Source organism: Sander lucioperca, chromosome 9, assembly GCF_008315115.2.
Source record: "Sander lucioperca isolate FBNREF2018 chromosome 9, SLUC_FBN_1.2, whole genome shotgun sequence".
Taxonomy (NCBI): domain Eukaryota; kingdom Metazoa; phylum Chordata; class Actinopteri; order Perciformes; family Percidae; genus Sander; species Sander lucioperca.
Genome location: NC_050181.1, coordinates 25418247 through 25437423, shown reverse-complemented (window position 1 = coordinate 25437423; position 19177 = coordinate 25418247). Strand labels below are relative to the sequence as shown.

At 41.1% G+C, this 19177-nt stretch overlaps 1 protein-coding gene across 1 annotated transcript; it reads right to left on the bottom strand.

Moving 5' to 3' along the window:
• Positions 1–3318: 3318 nt before the first annotated feature.
• On the bottom strand, positions 3319–14198 carry znf622 (zinc finger protein 622). Its single transcript, XM_031292082.2, has 7 exons — positions 14054–14198; positions 10854–11427; positions 9185–9466; positions 8922–9084; positions 7770–7885; positions 6596–6739; positions 3319–4225 (listed from the first exon to the last, which is right to left on the bottom strand). Exons 2-7 carry the CDS (start codon positions 11419–11421, stop codon positions 4098–4100), a joined length of 1401 nt encoding a protein of 466 aa, XP_031147942.1. The 5' UTR covers positions 11422–11427; positions 14054–14198; the 3' UTR covers positions 3319–4097.
• Between the last annotated feature and the right edge of the window lie 4979 nt (positions 14199–19177).

Genomic DNA, 19177 nt, shown 5'->3' with positions numbered 1-19177 from the left:
CGTGGCTCCTCCCTCACGTCTAAAATCGCCACATCCGCGACCAGGATGGCTGCACCCGTAACGGCAAACTCGACGACTCATAGCAGACCTCCACAAACCAATGGGTGACGTCACACATGCTCTGTCTATTAATATTAACAGTCTATGGCTGTGATCTAATTACTCAAATTGATCCAATCAGGACAATTTCCAGCAGCTCAGACTAAAAAAAAGCTGCTTTACTAGATTGACATTAGTCTGCATTGTGATCTAATTTGTCTTTTTATTCCATTTATTTTGCAAAATATCATGAAGAGCATGAGGCTTGAGTAGATTTCAAGGGAACTATATAAAAACGGAATGTGAGCAAATTAAATACAACAGCCAGTGTTCAAAATGATATTTATCGGCCTTCAAAAACGCATCGGTCAAACCGTCATACTCGTTAAGAATCACCTCCGCCCACGACTTCCACAGTGCTAATGCCTCTCAGCCATCCGGCCTGTTTCTCTCCCCAAGTTGTCCTGATCAATTAGCCTCTTTCTCGCCGTCGGCCTGTCTGCAGGGCCTCCTCCCCCCACCTCTCTGTTTTTCCTGTCAACTCTGTCAAACAGTGCGTACTGCACAGGGCAGAGTGCCATAGACGCCCTGAAACCATCACGCCGCAAACACTCTTGCAGCCTGCAAAAAAGGAAGTGGGACAGCCTGCCAAAAGATAAAGTGAAGGACCACAAACAAATGGAGTAACTGAGCTCATTAAAGGAGGCGGCGTGGTGGGTCAGCATCCTGCTCAAGGCCCGATCAGCTTTCGATGACATCATCTGCACAGGGCTGAGTCATTGATAAATCTGACGTACCTGAAGAGAACTACAGGGATGGTGAAGATTCAATATTTCGCTTCAGTAAACATTACCAGTAAAATGTACTCCAGTACTCGCTGTGAAGAAGATTAGGGTGTAGTTCTGCTGGTGGGTGAAAACGTTAACAGTTTTGTGGTTTCCAATCAGATGAGGAGGAGAAAAAGGAGGGAGGAAGAAGGACAGAAGAGAAAAATCATAACAATATGATAACAATGTGATACTTAATTTAAGTTTTGTTATTCGTGATGTTGGCACTTCAATTCATGACCGGACACTTCCAACTAGAGTTTAGATTCTCGGCCTGAGCTTGAGCCAGACCGGACCTCGGGTCGGGCTCGGGCCGTTATTTTCCGCCACATCCTCGGGCCGGGCCGGACCCTTGATCAAGCAATTTTTTTTTTTTTTTTTTTAATCCATTACCTTATTATCCTATTTGGGTGGGGAGAAAGCTATGCCATAATCAGAAATATTATAAATATATATATATAGGCTATATAAAAGTAACAAATGTGTAGCCTACAAAAGTTAGGCTGCAGTTACAAAATGCAGCACGTGTCATGCGCGGAGTCTCCTCCTCTCGCACGCATCACACCGGGAGCTTGAAGATGTAAAGAAAAAAAGAAAAAAAGAAAAACAGGAGAATTAACTTTGAGCAAGTGTGGAGGAAAGTCGGAGGTATGGAAGCAGTTTAAACAAGTCGTGGGCAGTGACAACAATATGTTGTTCATCATTGTTTCTTTTTTTTTTTACGTTTCTTCATTCAGATCCATTTGCGATCCGTTCCATTCTAAACAAACAGCAGTTTACATGCTTCGTCCTTGTTGTATTATTCTAAACAGATTTCTGCAGTTCAAACAACTCTGAATTGTAGTTGAGAACGTCAGTTTTAACGGCCCACGTATTAAAAAAATTGTCGGGTTTAAATCGGGCTCGGGCTCATAATTACAGTTAATGTGTCGGGCCGGGCCGGGCTCGGACACAACGTGCTCGGGCTCGGGCAGGTTCGGGCTTGATTTTTTGGGCCGATCTAAGCTCTACTTCCAACGACAGAAGGCTTTTCTGTCTCAGCTGGACATTTACGTGCTAACTGTACACAAATTTGCGTTTCTTAGGATGGCAAAGGAATGTCCCGCCCTACTCTGCCTCTGATTGGCTACCCCTTACCTTTGTTGGTTCGATTGGTTAGGTTTAGGAATGAGGAGTGAGATTGGTTAGTTGGGTTAGTAAGGCGAGTGGGGCGGGACATTCCTTTCGCCCTCCTAGGAAACGCAAATTCACAAACTGTAAAGTGCCGGAACAAATGTTGACATGATGCTAGCTAACAAGCTAATGTGCTCAAAATTACATACTAAACTTTAGTATGTTTTCATGCAGTTAATTAACATTTAAACATGCTATCTGTAGGCATATATTCATTCTAATACTCTGGTGCCAACAAATGTACTGAATCTTTTTAGGGTCTATCCTGATCCAATATTTGACCGTTTAAAAAGTCCAATTGCCCTATGTTTGTTTTTTAAACATGACCAAGTTAAGCGAGACATTATACTGAATAATAAACTTGACAGCACTCGCTGGTGGAAAAACTATGTAATGAAGAAGCTGTTTCTCAAAGACCTCATTTCTTTACTGTAATCTGTTGTTACTTATCAACAGACACACAGTATATGCTGACGACTGACGCATGTGATGAGCCAAACTCGGTCGAAAATAAAGACCATACCAATATATACAGCCAGAACATAACATGGCTTTCTTCAGGCGCCAACCTCGGGGGAAATGTTTCTTCTGTGAATAGATAATTACCGGCTCACAGTACAGCTAGCGTGGCTGTACTCTTCCAGTCATGTTAACGAACGATCTGCAGTGAATCCTGCTGATATTTGAACAATAAACAAAGAGCAAATGACAGATTTTACACTGATTATAGCTGGAGAGTTTTAGCACTGAATCATGTTCTTCTTTCTACCTGAAAACAAGGAGTAAAAAAAGTTATTAAAAGGAAGACTGCAATGTTTCCAATAAATATGAAACACATTTATTTGGTTTGAATCATACATTTGTAATCTGGTCGTTAAGTTTGAAAATAAAATGTGTTACATAACTGAATGAGTCCAAAATAGTAGGTCTGCCCCCTCTTAGTCGACTAATCAGCCGGTTTTAGGGTTTTTGGGCATCATTTTGATCTTAACAATTCTGATTCCAATTCTGATTCTTCCTCTCAATTCCGATTCTTTGAGGGGTGGAGTTGAAACGGGTCACAGGCTTATTTCACAGATAAGGACATTTTTATTCAATGGTGATTTACAGTTTTACCGGGCTTTTTTTTTTTTCAGCCACACTTTAGAGCGCCGCTTACTGTGCTCCGTGACTGCAACACAATAAGCGCCTGGCCAATACAAAAAAATATATATTGCGCATGTTAAAATTTAAAGTGATGATCGGATTCAAAACCAAATTTTCCAAACGATTCCAATAAAGAAGCAATTCCATTGGAATCGTAAGTTTTGGAACGATTCCAAGTTGGAACCGGTTCTCGATGCCCAATCCTGGCCATTGTGGTCTTAGTCGGCTAAGACTTCTTTAGTCGATTAGTAATGTTTTATGCTGTGTTCATGCTGAATGCATTATTTCCAAGAAATGTGGTGCTCTTGCTTGATTCTTTGTGGAGAAACTAATTTTTAAAGATCGGTTGATTAAAGCAACTAATTGAGTAGTCGACAAAAATGTACGAACGTTTGTCGAATAAGAACTTCTTTAATCGAGGACAGCCCTACAAAATGAAAATAGTAAAACCACCTCCTTAATATTGATCTACTTAAGCTTTGACTCGATTTTTACGGTTTCAAAATCGTTTTATAAATGTAATTCATGCTCTTGATCTCCACCAAAAGTGGTTGAAGTTGATAGGAAGACAAAGCAGATTTACAGACGACCTACACTTTCCACACCGCCATGCAGCTTTACAGAGATAACGGAGAGTTGGAAATTAATGTGAGAATTCCAAGAAGTAGGTAAAGGTTTCTCCACATCGAGGTTTTTGCTATAGTTTTTAAACCTCATATCAACACGGCTTCATTTCCTTCAAAACACAATAGCGCTGCTGACGTGACGTGATCGTCACGTTTGATTTTTCTTTCTGCCGCTGTGCCAAGGAACCACCATTCTCGCAGCTGTACTGAAAGTCTTGTAGCAAAGATCTTAAATTTGAAAGTCCACGTCACATTTCGTTGACGTTCAGTTCCCTCCGGTCCCAGTTTAGAACATCACTTGGGCTCTGAAGTGCTTCTGCTTGGTGGCGTTGTTGCTCATGCCGAGCTTCAGCATCCATTTTGACTTCATCATCTGTACGTACTGCATGTCTTTCTGTTTCTGGTAGAGGGAGCCTGAGAGAAAGAGAGAGGGAGGGGAGGGGCAACATGCATGTGCATGTTGTGTGTCACAATATTGTTCAGGAGCAGTTTCCTCACAGTTATTACGGGGAATGCAAAGCGAACACAAGGGGGAGGAGTACTTTCTAACCTCTCACTGTGCACAGCACCGAGTGTTTTGGGGACAGGGCTTTCTCAATCGTTGCCCAAAAGTAAAGAATTCATCCTGTATTACCTTTTAATTAGGGCTGCACAGTTAATCACAATTTTATCGAAATCGCAATATGGACTAGTGTTATATCCAAATCACAGAGGGGGGGGGTGCAATATTTGTTAAAAAGGCAAAATATGTGTCAAACTATTCTAACTGAAGTATTGTGGTGCTGCAGAGACGTCCCGGCCAATCGCATTCAACACAACTGTTTGGTACAGCTCCTCGCATAAAGTACACTATAATCATTTTAACTTTTTAACTAACTTTGCCTCATAGCAATATCGGTCAAAATAATCGCAATTAGATATTTTCCTCATATGGTGCAGCCCTAGTTTTAATAGGTTTCTTCTGAGCCATGTGTTTTCAATGTCTCTCTGTAGGAGTGTGTTGTCTCTGTTTGCATTATCATGAAAATGATTTTTTTTATAACTCTGCCTCTTCTTTCCCTTTTCCTCTCTGTACTGTAAAGCATGTTGGAGGAACTGTGTTGTGTTTAAAGCTCTGTATAAGTAACCACTAGTGTTATGACTTTAACATTACATTGTGCCTGAACAGAGCTCTACTTCTCGTATACGCGGGCCTTTTTTTTCCCCCCTACAGTGAAGACAGTTCATCTAAGTAACTAATCCGATGTGAAGCATGGGAGGCTCCACACTCACCCTGACGGTGATAATGCCTTACTCTACCAACTCCACCACACAGGAAATAAATAAAAAGGCTGAAAGAGGAAGCTGGTGGAACCGATAAACGGAAATAGCTCAATCAATAAACCTAAAGTGCAAACACACACACACACACACAAAGAAGTGATAAGAGATTCCCCAAACTCCTATAAGTAAACACAATCAATCAAAACTGGGATAAGGCAACACTGCAGGGTCAGCAGAATCACATGAACTGAGGCAAATTCAGCTCGGCACTGAAAGTAATTTGCAATTTATGTTTAGTTGTATAAGGACAAGTATGTAGCATAGACCTATGTCGAACACCACGGCATTTATAGCCTAAGCTAATGTGCAATGCACGTCCCTAGATGGACCCCCTTTTCTGTCTTTTTTTAATACAATAACTCAAGTTAAGTTCCATTTAAAGAGACTTCTACAGCCTTGTCTTTTCATGTAGCTTCCTTTCTGGTAAAACTAAGCCTGTTCAGGTAAGTACATTTTACATTACAGTTGCCTCATTTACATATTTGTGTGGAAACAATATTCATTGCTACATTCTTCTGCACCATCACCTAAAAGCGAGAACGCAGTTAATACAGAGAAATCCTCCTTTATCTGTGGGAACCTGCACTCTAGTGACACCTCAAAAAAAATACAGAGGGAACACATTTGAATTTAAATGAGGATGGGAGAGTGTATTTGATAATCCCCATAGCAATAAAGTCAGGCCTGTGTGTGTGTGTGTGTGTGTGTGTGTGTGTGTGTGTGTCCTGAGAGCTGTCAAGTCTTTCACCTCACTGAGTTTGAAACCCACCAGTGAGGATTTTTTTCCTTTCAGTTTTTCCTTCCTTCCACCCCCGATAATGTGTGTTAGGTATAAAGAACGCTTAATGCATCAAATGCAGAGGTCAATTAACCCTAGTGTCTTTGTATTATCCCCTTCTTAACCAATTACGCCATAAACAATTTCCACTACATGGTTAAGGTTAAGTTACGCAGAGTCAAATACCACATACCTATAAGTCAACGTATTGGCCAATAAAGTGCGATTCTGATTCTGTAAGTAAGCACATTTACTTAAGATTTAAAGAGCTCATATTATGCTCATTTTCAGGTTCATAATTGTATGATCTGTAGATCTCTTTCTCTCCTTGACCAACTTGAACATTTTATTTTGTGTGAACATTAAAGTTCATTCCTGGCTTGGTAATAATATTTCTGCTTGTGGTGGTAGTATAGTACAACATGCATGTAAAGTGTTGAAAAGTGCTGCACAACTGAGTAAAATAACAACTGAGTAAAATACAGGTTGAATGGCGGCCCAGCTTAGTAAATGAGACAACTAAGAGGAAAGGGGAAAAAACTAATTTGGTTTGAATGTTCAGGAGAAACTGTCAGACTGGTCCAAAACGACTCATCCCTTTTTCTCTCTTTTAACTGTTGAATATGAACCAAATGACGCCAGGGAAATGATTCTGATGCTGTGTGTTCCTGGTTGAATCTTACCTGCGTCGCCTCCCCAGCCCAGAGCTTTGTACTGCCGCAGGACTCGGCCCACAGCGTTCTTATTGTGGGTGAGCACGACCGCTCTCTGAGCGCCGAACCGCTGTTTGTAGTACCTCATGAGGGAGCGGTGGCCGATCGTAGCACCTGAAGAAACACACAGCGAGGACGTGCATTCTGTTACAGTATGAACATAAAACGATAAAGCCAAAGTCCACAAGGAGCGAATGAGAGCAGAGATCCAACAGAAAGATCTGATAAAAGGATTCTCCATCAGCATTCACTTCCATTCATTTCAGCGCGGTACTTCTGGCCCAACCCATCGCTCGCCTTTATTATCACTTCATCATGTTACTCAGACAACAAATCTCACTGAGATTACAACTTGGTTTTTCCAGAGTGACCTGTGTACAGGACAACATACATACAATGGAAATGTTTCAGAAAACAAGCACAATTCAAACACTCAATTAACACAGCTAGGGATGGACCGATACCAATGCCAGTATCGAGTATCAGTCCGATGCCGCGCGCATGTACTCGTAGTCATAAAATGACTCCGATACTACCACACCCGATACCACCTTGTGGCAATATGACAATAACTTCTCCGTCAAGCAGGTATAGGCGAGGGGAAGAGCAATGCCAGTTTGGAGATTTTGGGCTGTAAAAAAAAATAACTAGGCTCCAGGGATGAACTGAATCCAGGATTCGGACAAATATTGTGCTTTTTGACGGGGTTCGGTTTCTGACGAACCTTAGAATTTTTTTCCACCGAACCCTACGTTTGCACTACGCTGGTCGACGTAATGACGGCACCATTGATTACGGGAAGATGTTGACGTAGGTTGAGCGTTCAGTGCAGTAGGCTGTGAGAAAGTGAAAATGGAACTCGTGAGCAGAAAAAGTGTAGTTTGGCAGTACTTTCAGTCAAAAGAAGGCCATTCAAGTCCAGCTACATGTTCAATTAGCACGAGTTGTGCATGAAGGAATCTACAGACAGCAGCCAAAATGCAGCAACTTCAACAATCTAATATTGGTTTGTTTTCACCCACAAATGGTATAAACTTTTTTTCATGAATTTTCTTTAAGACATTTACAGGAGCCATGTATTCTTTACTTTTTATTATGTTCCACAATTGACCTTTACCGATTATAAAAACTCATTTCAAGTCACCTGAAGGTAGAGTCAGCTCCAGCGTTTCGTCGTCGTACTCCAGGTTTTTGTCATCAGGCAGCTCCTCTTCGGCCATTTCAGCATCTTCTCCCTCCTTCCTGTCTGGGTAGCTGCTCCTGTTCGCAAAACACAACACAAAAAGTGTGAATCAGATGACAAAGATGCAGCATAAATGACTTTCTTATGCCTTTAGATAAACTTCATCTACATTACCACTGGACTTTAAAGTGCTCGTATCATGCTCATTTTCAGGTTCATAATTGTATTTAGAGGTTATATCAGAATAGGTTTACATGATTTAATTTTCAAAAAAACACCATCTTTTTGTTGTACTGCACATTACTGCAGCTCCTCTTTTCACCCAGTGTGTTGAGCTCTCTGTTTTAGCTACAGAGTGAGACCTCTCACTGCTGTAACATCTTTGTTGGGAGTCACACATGCTCAGTAGCTAGGTAAGGACTACTAGCCAGTCAGAAGCAGAGTATGAGGGCGTGTCCTGACAGTAGCTAGGAAAGGACTACTAGCCAGTCAGAAGCAGAGTATGAGGGCATGTCCTGACAGTACCTAGGAAAGGACTACTAGCCAGTCAGAAGCAGAGTATGAGGGCGTGTCCTGACAGTACCTAGGAAAGGACTACTAGCCAGTCAGAAGCAGAGTATGAGGGCGTGTCCTGACAGTACCTAGGAAAGGACTACTAGCCAGTCAGAAGCAGAGTATGAGGGCGTGTCCTGACAGTACCTAGGAAAGGACTACTAGCCAGTCAGAAGCAGAGTATGAGGGCGTGCCCTGACAGTAGCTAGGTAAGGACTACTAGCCAGTCAGAGCGAGAGTTACATTTTGAAATGCAAAAACAAGGTTCTCCAAAACAGGTTTGAATATTAAGGACTGCCTAATATTCGTTCGAATATCAATATTTGTTGTTTTTTTTAGATTCAAATTATATTCGAATAGCGAAGTTCGGAGTCAAAGCCCTATTGGAGATGGTAAGTCCCTTTGGGGTGGACTTTGGGCTTTTCACTTTGTAAACCTATAACATGCACAAAAAAGATATATAACACAATAAAGGAAAGGGGAAAAGCCAACAAGCATAATATGAGCACTTTAATACACCCAGACGTAGTTAAATACATCACACGTGAATGACTTTATTACCTGAAGTCGTAGAAGTCTGCAAACTCCAGGGCAGCGTCGCCGTCTGTGAAGAGTTTACAATGGCTTTTGTCTGTCATGTGACTCTGTACTGCTTCTGTCGAGTAGAACGAGCGGCCTTTCTCGTTGCACCATAAACACACGTTTCCAGCACCGACTTTCTCTCCTGTAACACAAAAAAATCAATGGGCTGGGGTTGAGTGGATTGAGCATCGCCACATCAAGAGTGCTGATCTCTTTCCTCTGTTATCTGCCCAAACACTCACCGAGGTATCGGACGAGGCCCTTGATGTCGACGAGGAACTCCACGTCGGGGATGAAGAAGCTGTGGACTTTGGTCATGTGGGCGATGTTCTTCATGAGCGACTTGGAGTGGTGGGAGCAGAACAGGCAGTCGGTGACGGGGATGGAGCCCGGCAGAGCAGGGGGTCGGGGGTCCGACGCAGCGGCCGAGTCTCCCTCCTCTTGATCCATCGTCTCCTCTTCCTCTTCCTCCTCCTCCATCTCATCGTCATCTTCCTCCTCTTCCACAACGTCCTCCCACTCTTCTGGGAGATTGTTATGATTGGAACATGGAGTCAGTTTTTAAACACACAAAAAAACTATTAAAGATCCTAAACTCTAACTAAAACTTACATTTTCTCTGATTACAGCGCCTTAAATGTGAATACTTTCAACATTTCAAAAAGGCATCTAGAGTAGGGATGCACCGAATCCAGGATTCGGGTTCAGATTTGGCTGAATATTTGGCTTTTTGACGGGGTTCGGTTACTGCCGAACCGTAGAGTTTTTTCCCACCGAACCGAACCCTATGCTTGCACTACGCTGGTCGACGTAATGACAGCGCCGTTGATTACGGGAAGGTGTTTACGTAGGTGGAGCGTTCAACGCAGTAGGCTAATGGAACTCGTGAGCAGAAAAAGTGTAGTTTGGCAGTACTTTCAGTCAAAAGAAGGCCATTCAAGTCCAGCTACATGTTCAATTGGCAATGCCGATTTGTCTCGTGGTGGCGAGGACCCTAAACTATACACAACATCACTGCTGTTAAAGCAACACTACACTAGAGAACTTTTCCCGCTTCGGTCCCCCTACAGGTTGGAAGGGGAATTGTCCATTACATTACTTTGTCCAGAGACAGATCCGCTACCCGATCTGGCAAACTTGCATAATGTAATGTAATGGACAATTCCGTTTCCAATCTGTAGGGGGACCGAAGCGGGAAACGTCTAGTGTTGCCTAAAAACATTGGCGTATGAAACATCCAACAGAATACGAGTTGTGCATGAAGGAATCTACAGACAGCAGCCAAAATGCAGCAACTTCAACAATCTAATATTGGTTTGTTTTCACCCACAAATGGTATAAACTTTTTTTCATGAATTTTCTTTAAGACATTTACAGGAGCCATGTATTCTTTACTTTTTATTATGTTCCACAATTGCCCTTTACCGATTATAAAAACTCATTTCAAGTCACCTGAAGGTAGAGTCAGCTCCAGCGTTTCGTCGTCGTACTCCAGGTTTTTGTCAATTTTTGCAATGACGATTAGTCTCGTGGTGGCGAGGACCCTAAACTATACACAGCATCACCGCTGTTACAACATTTGGTATGAAACATCTGAAAGAATACGAGTTGTGCATGAAGGAATCTACAGACAGCAGCCAAAATGCAGCAACTTCAGGTACGGCAAAGGAAGGACAGTCACTGTTTACTTCATTAATGTAATGACTGTGTCCATGGACTGAGGATGGGAGGAGGATTCGGTATTCGGATTCGGCAGAATCTTAACCAGTGGATTCGGTATTTGGCCGAACCTCAAAAATCTGGATTCGGTGCATCCATAATCTAGAGCGTCTTAAAAACAAAGAGACTGTGGTTTTTAAAAAGTTTATTCAGTGATGTCTATGATTTTTTGGTTTTATTTCTCCCTCTTACCTTCCACAGCTGTGGCTCCGTCTTCTCCCTCTCGCCTCTTGGCTTGCTCCTCCAGCCACATCAGCCTGGGAGGTTTCTCCAGCTTCTCCGCCCTCTTCCTCGTCGCTCCTTCTGATGAGCCTTGCTTGGCCGGGCTCGGCCTCTGCTGCTCCTTCAGGGCCTGCTGCAGGGCCTCGTTCTTGGCGTCGTGATCCACCTTCTCGTCCCCAAGTCCTTTCTCCAGATTCTTCTCGTTCATCATCTCTACTTTCCTCTGGGCGGCCAGCAGGGCCTGCTTCTCGGCCTGCTGGTGCTTGTGCGACTGCAGGTGGTTCTGGTAGGCGTTGGCGCTGGAGAACTTCTTGTTGCAGACGGTGCAGCCCTCGGTGGCCGCCGTTTCGCTCAGCTGTTGTTCGGCAGCCGTCCGTTGTGCCAGGACGCGCTCCTGGAAGTTCTCAGCGGTGACCGGTGGCATGTCGGCGACTTTGCGCTTCAGGTTGTAGCGGTGCCAGTCGGTTTTGTAGTGCGCTCGCTGCACCTCACCATCTGTGAAAGCCACTCTGCAGCTGATGCAGGTGTAGGAGGCCATGGCAACCTGAAGGTAAGAGAGGAAAGTCCAATTAACAACAAATTTGTCTCCGAGTTCTTATCAAATTTACCTTGTGAAACCGTCTATAAGGTCTGGGCGTGGAGAAAATCAAATATCACGATATTTTGGACCTAATACATTGGTGTCGATATATACGGTCGGTATAGACCTTTTTCACAGCAGACATGTTGACATGTCATAGTAGGAAAAGCACAGGTGTATTCAAAATGATTAATCAGGGCTCTAGAGTGCGACCATTTTGGTCGCACATGCGACCAAAATTTGTAAGGGTGCGACTAAGATTTTTCCTAGGTCGCACCAGTGCACCTAACTTCCTCGCATCCGCTGCCTCTCCACGAACGAAGCGATGTCGTTTATATCGATATGGTTTAATGTTGCGTTACATGACCCATTCCTTCTGTAAAGCCGTAGTCGTGTTTGGATATCTCTCCGCGCAGCCCCGCCCCCAATCACTCACACACGGCACCCCTGCAGCTGTTTGGACCGGCGGCGCTGTGTCTGTCTGACACAGCGCCGCCGGTCCAAACTGCTGACATTTGTCTACAGTTTTAATTGTTAACACAGCTACATATTGTTAAGTATGAGAGGGAAACCTGTATTGGTACCAGTGTTTACGATGGTAACTCTCTGTTATTGCGGCCGCCACGGCAAAAAACACATTAGAAGTTATTAAATGCAACTAACTTCAGTTCGTTGAGTAATAGCGTGAGATGGAGCCTGCTGGACCTGGGCGAGAGATGTGACCCATGGCCAGAATATCATAGTTCATAAAAATGCAGCGCAGTGACGATACAGACATTTCATAGCCTACACAAGATGTGTAACGCCGCTGACCTGCCAAAGCACATTCGACCCGTGCTGGACCCAGTCAGCCGTTACTCTGTGAGTAGCATACACTTCAGTCCATCGCACTTCCCTCTCCCGCTGTTTTTTTTTTTTTTTTTTTTTTAGATTTCGGCCTTTATTTTGATAGGAAAGCTGAAGACATGAAAGGGGAGAAAGAGGGGGGAATGACGTGCAGGAGAGGGCCGCAGGTCGGAGTCGAACCTCTATATATACCAACTGAGCTATCCGTGCGTCCTCTCTCTCTTTTAATCAGTCTGTTATTGTTGTTGAAAACAAGTGAAGGAGCTTTCTCAGAAATATATATATATTTTTTAATATATCCTAAGCTATTTATTTCAGATAACTTTCTGAATGTGTTGCAGCTGTATATTTTCAAACTGGTAAAGGAAACCCTGTCTTTGCATTTTATTTTAATCACAATCTGTTTTAATAAAAGAGCTTGTGAAAAGTGGCTTTGACTTAAAACTGAACATTTAGCCCACTTGGTAAAAAAATACAGAGCTATATATCGTGTATCCCCATTCAGCGTTAACGGCGACGTGGCACGGTTCATGAAAAAACATCCAAACCGCTCGGTTCGGAGTGTGTGTGCGTCGCACGGTTCGTCAGTCCACTGTTAATGTGCACTAACCACTTACTGCCGTAGTGCCCACTTTACACACCTATGTTAAAACACTTACTGGAAACGACGAGGGGGATGAGCGTGACAAACGCAACACATGGCAGCTGATTGGACGAACACGTCACGTGGTTCTTGCTGCTCCCGAATTTCAAAACAGACTCTAATGGCGTCTCGTTCTGAATACGATCTCGTATTTTACGAAAATAGTTCACCGAAAAGTGTTTCTGAAAACATTTTATGCGAGAAATAGGCCATAGTTTTTTTGATCGACAAAGGTCAGTTTAAAAGATTTTCGTCAGATTTTGAGAGGCGCCGAGCCGACCGCTCCTCAGGTGCCGTGTGGAGTGCTGCAGGTCACGTCACATGCAGAAATGTCAGGTGGGAGAGATGAGGAAGGCTGCCCGGAGTTGGAGGATGCTCCAGCGTCGTATATAGTCTGGTGTGTGGGAACATTTTGGATTTCATGTTACCTATGATGACAGCGGCAATAAAACAATAGATAGAACTGCCACTGTGTGCATGTATTGTGCAACATGCATTCAATATGCTAACTTTAGCTATATATCATATGCTGAAGTATATTTCTGGAGTGTTAAAGATTAAAAGAAAAAATAACAAGAACCGTACAGAACCGAAAACCGTGACCCTAAAACCGTGATACGAACCGAACCACCCCTAATACATATACACTCTTAAAGCTGTACTTTCATATGGCTCTTTGTAGTTTTTCGTATTTAAAGCTAATGTACTTGCTCTTACTACTGCTTTGGATGTAATGTAATATTTAAAACAGCTAGGATGTATTAAGAATACGTACAAATACATACATGAGTATAAAAACAAAGAGCACATAAAATATACATAAAAATACATATACTCAAGGAACATAATCAACTTTCTGCAGTCAACCTTAATTAGGGCTCCTTATACGGCCAAATATATCAATGTTTCACACATCCTTTTATATTTTAAGAACGCTGTAACTGTTGAATTAGGTGCTGCGCCAGTCTGAGACGAACTATGCTAACATCGGCTAGCAAGCAGCATGTTAGTGTAAACATCGCAATAACAGCTAAAAGATAAGCATTCGTAACACTCGCGACAACGACAGGAGGAAGTAACGAACGTCAAATGTTTACTTACTTATTCAGTAAACTGTCTCCTTTGGAAAAATAGTATTTTTAATCTCTTTTCTGTGCGTAAGTGTGCTCCTGTCTCCCTTTACACCACAACACGAGGGTAACTTCCTTGTGAACTTTGAACTTCTTCGGTCTCCGTGATGTTTTTAGGCGGCTGGTAACCAGCTGTCCCGGCGCATTACCGCCCCTGCTGCTCTGGAGTAAGGGCGAGTCTAGGATCAGACCTTAGGGGGGCTCAGCCCCTAATGAGAATGTGACACACAGATACAGCCTTGCAAAAACGTTAACCCCCCCCCCTGCTAAATCAGCAATTTCACTGGATAACAATGAATATATGTATTTATTATAACAGAATACATGCAAAATATTTAACATATGAAAAAACGAAGAAAGCTCCTTTACGGACTACCAGAATCAAATGAAATGATAATTAGAATTGGAAATTGATTTATTTGAAACAGGGACAATGCACAAATAAACACTAAACTTGTTAAACAAGAGAATATGTCTTGGGCCAGGTTATAGCAGCAATTGCTAATTTCCACCTGTAGTCCCTTGCATGGGCAAGTTTAACAAATTTAAAAAAAATAACAATTTTAAATAGAAATTTCACAGGATTATAGATAACATGATGTCCATAGTAATACTGAGGTGTAAACAATAAATAGAAAATAAAACTTTCCTTGACTGGGTTACAGGTGCATAGCATTGGCGACAGCGACAAAGGATATTAAACCTGTTTCTTTGAACCTGTAATTGTTTGTCCTCTGTCGCTAACAGACACGTTCGCAAACTCTGACTTGAAGATGTAAGATATAATTTTTAGGGGGGCTGAGATGAAATTTAGTGGGGGCTTGAGCCCCCCCTAAAAAGGGTCTAAAATCGCCACTGGGTCGAAGCCTAGTTGGTCAACAGTGGTGGAGTTTAACTAAGTACATTTACCAAAGGTTTGAGAATATGTTACTTTTATATTCTGCAAAAAACTCTGAACAAATCCTCTTTTATCAGTTTTAATTGCTATCAGAAATTTGTATCAGAAATTGTAACACTGTTTTCCTTCCTAAAGATTTACCTGCGTGTACCAACCTTAAATCAATCCTACTTTCCTCTGGAGCCTGTTTCTTATCTCTCTACTCTCACGTCATCTAAGTGAATGGAGCAATTGTTAGAACATGTATATATCCTTGCTTGTGTGTCTCATTAAACCTTTATTGTGAATTGAACCCTGCTTTGTGTCGCTGCTTTAAGAGTGAAGTCACAGACGAACCACAAAACAATTGTAACATTAGCAGTTAATTTAGATTTTAATGTGTCTTCCAAGATGTAGAACCATCCTTTAGTAGCTTCCTACTGTAACTGGTCTATTGTCAAAAAATGGCTTTGTAGACACATATTTGAACGATGGCAGTTAGCGCTAACCACAACAACACATTGCCTTCCTGTGACTGATTCACAATAAAAACCATTATGAATGCTTTTAATGTGAAGCAGTAGTAGTATGAAATGTTTAGTGACCTTTAGCAGTAACCTAATACAGCTCTGGTGTGACTGGAGGAGAGCTGGATAACATGCTGCATATTTTTCATCCACTATGTTTGTAAAGCCAATTTGAACAAATGTGAACTCCACTACTAATAGGGGAAAATACGAGAGAGGTGAAGAATGTTAATACATTGAATGGTGAAAATATGCTGACACATTATCAAAAACAGTGTTTGATTTCACAAAAATCTCAAATATTATAACTTTAATGTCAACAGGTCAATAGAAATGGGATTTTATGGTAACAAAAAAAAAAACATACTTAATATAGACAATTTATTGCCAATGCGAGTGCCTGTTGCTTTAAGTTCTGTAGTAGCAGGAACTGGAATAATTTACCTTTGTACATAATAAAACCGCTGCCGCAATTTGAAAAAGGTCACAACTTGCTTTTTAGAAAAGTTTAAGTAAAGTCTATCTTTCTAGTTCTGAGTTACATATCATTTCTATGCTAATATTGTTTTGCTGTCTGACCTGTTAGTTTGGTTTACTTGTTTCAAATAAACCAAACTAAATGCCACCAAGCTGCATTTCTGTGAGGTCACAGACATTGTACAATAGCCCCCTCCACTGGCCAGGAATAACTATACAGTGTGAATTATACAGCTGGAGAGAAATTAGTTGGAGGACTGAATATTTACAAAAAGTACAATTAGAGCGCTTTTAAATTATTTTAAAATCTAATTTTAAAAACTATGAATTTATGTATAATTGAAATACTCAAACTAGAATTATTCATTCTCACATTGAGGTATAGTTTTTATGACACAATGTTTAAGTACATATTGTTTAAGTACATACCAAAGGAGACCAAATATCTCCATAATTATTGCCATCAACTGCAGTCATTTCTAAAATGTCAAATGTATGCTTAGCAAAAGATCAGTGTTGTCTGAGATATGCGAGTTGAAATTTGTGACCTAATTTTGGTCAGTTACAGTGAAAAGGATAAATATCATAGTATCATAAGTATCATAGATTTTAAACCATTGAATTGCAGCACCATATATATATATATATATATAAAAGACAGCACTAACATAAGAACTCTTATCTAGGTGGCCTTTAACCTTTTCCAAAAACAAACAGTTGGCTGTTTCTGTTGAATGATGGGCCCTGAACCCAAATTGCATAGGGTGGAGTGAATTATTGCTTTTAATGAGATGTTGAATCAATAATTTAGCCACCCATTTTTTGAATATTTTAGAAACATCAGAAAATACTGATTGGCCGATAATTGGCCAGATCTGATCTTTCACCTGATTTAAAAATGGGTATGACCAGGGCCATCTTCCATGATCATGGAACAATGGATTGTCTTAAGGACTGATTAATCAGATATGTAATAGGCTGTAGAAGGGTCTCTTTGTGCCTTTTTAAAAAATTAGTACCAAGGCCATAGATATCCATGGCCTTAGAATGTTTTAAGCCACTGATGGTAATTGCATAATTAATGGCGCAAGTAGAGTAGCTAGGTGAATTAAAAAGTTGGGTAATTTCATGAACAGAGTCTAGAAAGAAAGTGTTTAGTTCTGTAGATATGATGGTTGGATCTGTGACTAGTTCAGTGTTAATTTTCAACTCTAGTTCTTTATTGTTATAATTGTTTTCTGCCGATCAGCTTGTTGATGGTTTGCCATATCTTCTTCCCATTTCCTCCTGCCTCTTCAATAGTATCAATGAAGAAGTTGGCTTTAGCTTGCCTTAGCCTTTTTATTACTTTGTTTCTTAATGAGGTACATTTTTGTTGGTCTGTTGTTAAGACCTGATTTTAAAGATTGTTTCAATAATTTATCTCTTTGCTTCATAAGTTTTCTACACTCTTCATTAAGCCAGGGCAATGTGTGTCCCTGCTTTTCTTTTGGCTCCGTTTTCTGAGGTAGGGCCCCATAACTTTAATTGTTGAGGTGAATTGGTCACAGTCACTCTCCAGGTCTCCTTTAGAGAGGACCCTGTCCCATTCAATCTCTCTCAGTTCATGTAAGTGCTTCCAGATGAGATTGGAGATTGCAAATGCAATGCAATTGCCCAATCTTAATATGTCCAGATCTCTCAGGATGTGACAATGATGTGATCTGGTTGGCATTTTGGCCAATATTTTTAATGTATGATTTTAGATTCTAATGGTTTGGTCACATATAGACTTGCCTGTGACCACAAGGTAGCACAATAACTGGGGTGTGAAAAAATCTTTGTGTGCATAAGTATTTTGGCATCGTCATAGGTTACACAGTTCTTAATTAGTCTAAATAGATGAAAAAAATACATTGGCTTTTATGATTACGTCTAATTTTTTTTGCTGATCTTTCATGCTCCATTATTATCTGCAATGTTAAAAAGTGATCCGTTTTCAAAAAATGGCAAAAACAACAGTGCCGTCAAGAGCATGCCAAACCTGTAGGTGGCAGTGTGACGAGAAGCTCAAGCCCACCTTAACCAATCAGAATCCCCAAAACAGCAACAACCGCAACGAATCACTTACTCTCTTCTCTTCTTCGGCTGCCTAAACCTCCATTTGTCTCAGTTTACATGCAAACGTGCAAACAAAGTTTTCCAAAATCTCCACTTTGGTAGAAAGAATCGTTTTCAGAGGCGAATTCGAATTCGCTCAAACGAAGGGAAACGTCAGTTTTTCAAACTAACCATGTACGTGTAAACAGGGCTTTAGCTTTAAGGTCAACAGGTCAATACAAATGTTTTTTTTTGGTCAAAACTAACAGAACCGAACAGAAAACACACTTAATTTATAGAATTTGATGCCAATTGAGTGCAAGTGCAAACTTAGCCGATATAGTTTAGAAGTTTTACTCCATATGTGACATCCTTAAGAGATTTGGGAGTTTAGGTTTAGGATCATTTATCTACTGTAAGTAACATGTGGAGTGCCACAGGGAAATGTCTTGGGTCCCTATAATGTTATTATATGAAATGACTTTGATTTGCTTGTGATAAAATTAGATAGTCAATGTCAGTAAGAAGTTACAAATTTGATGGAAATTAAGCTTAAACAAGGAATATATAACACTAAAGATTTACTGTGCAATATGAAAACAATGGTTAATGGAGACAAATGTTGTGATCCAAGCCACTTTTGTCACAAGCTGCGCTTTTTTTAAAGCGCTTATTTTTCTATGCTCAGCATGGATGGCATAGCCTTGGATGAGTGACATACGTCCTCTGTCCCAGCCTAAGCAGAGTCTGATGCACTCTAACATCAAGGAACAAGACAAATGTTTCTTTTTGTAGTTTGCACACCGATACCTTAACTTGGTACTCTCCCTCTGGTCAGGGTGGTTTCAGTCAGTTAGTGTGTTGCATGCCTATGTTCTCAAAACAGAGTCTAACTAGAGGTGAGAATCTTCTGACGATATTCAGATGGGCAATCAGGTCAATATTCAGTGAAAGGTTACAATAAATACATAAAGGATTCAGCATGATCAAATAAGTTAACTTAATTACATGCACCTGGTCAATTACCATTTTATTCAAAAGGAACTACAGCATACATTATGGTCAAATTAAATCAAATGTATCTGTGAAACACCCCATTCTGCTAAAAATGGGATTAACTAAAGACAGATGAATT

What these genes read in the sequence shown, in the direction of transcription:
- znf622 (XM_031292082.2), bottom strand. Translation starts at nt 11,421, where the DNA reads ATGGCCTCCTACACCTGCATCAGCTGCAGAGTGGCTTTCACAGATGGT. An exon ending in CGGAGCCACAGCTGTGGAAG is followed by an intron (nt 9,467 to 10,853) that starts GTAAGAGGGAGA and finishes ACAATCTCCCAG; the next exon opens with AAGAGTGGGAGGACGTTGTG. An exon ending in GGAGCTGACTCTACCTTCAG is followed by an intron (nt 6,740 to 7,769) that starts GTGACTTGAAAT and finishes GTGTTTCTTCAG; the next exon opens with GTGCTACGATCGGCCACCGC.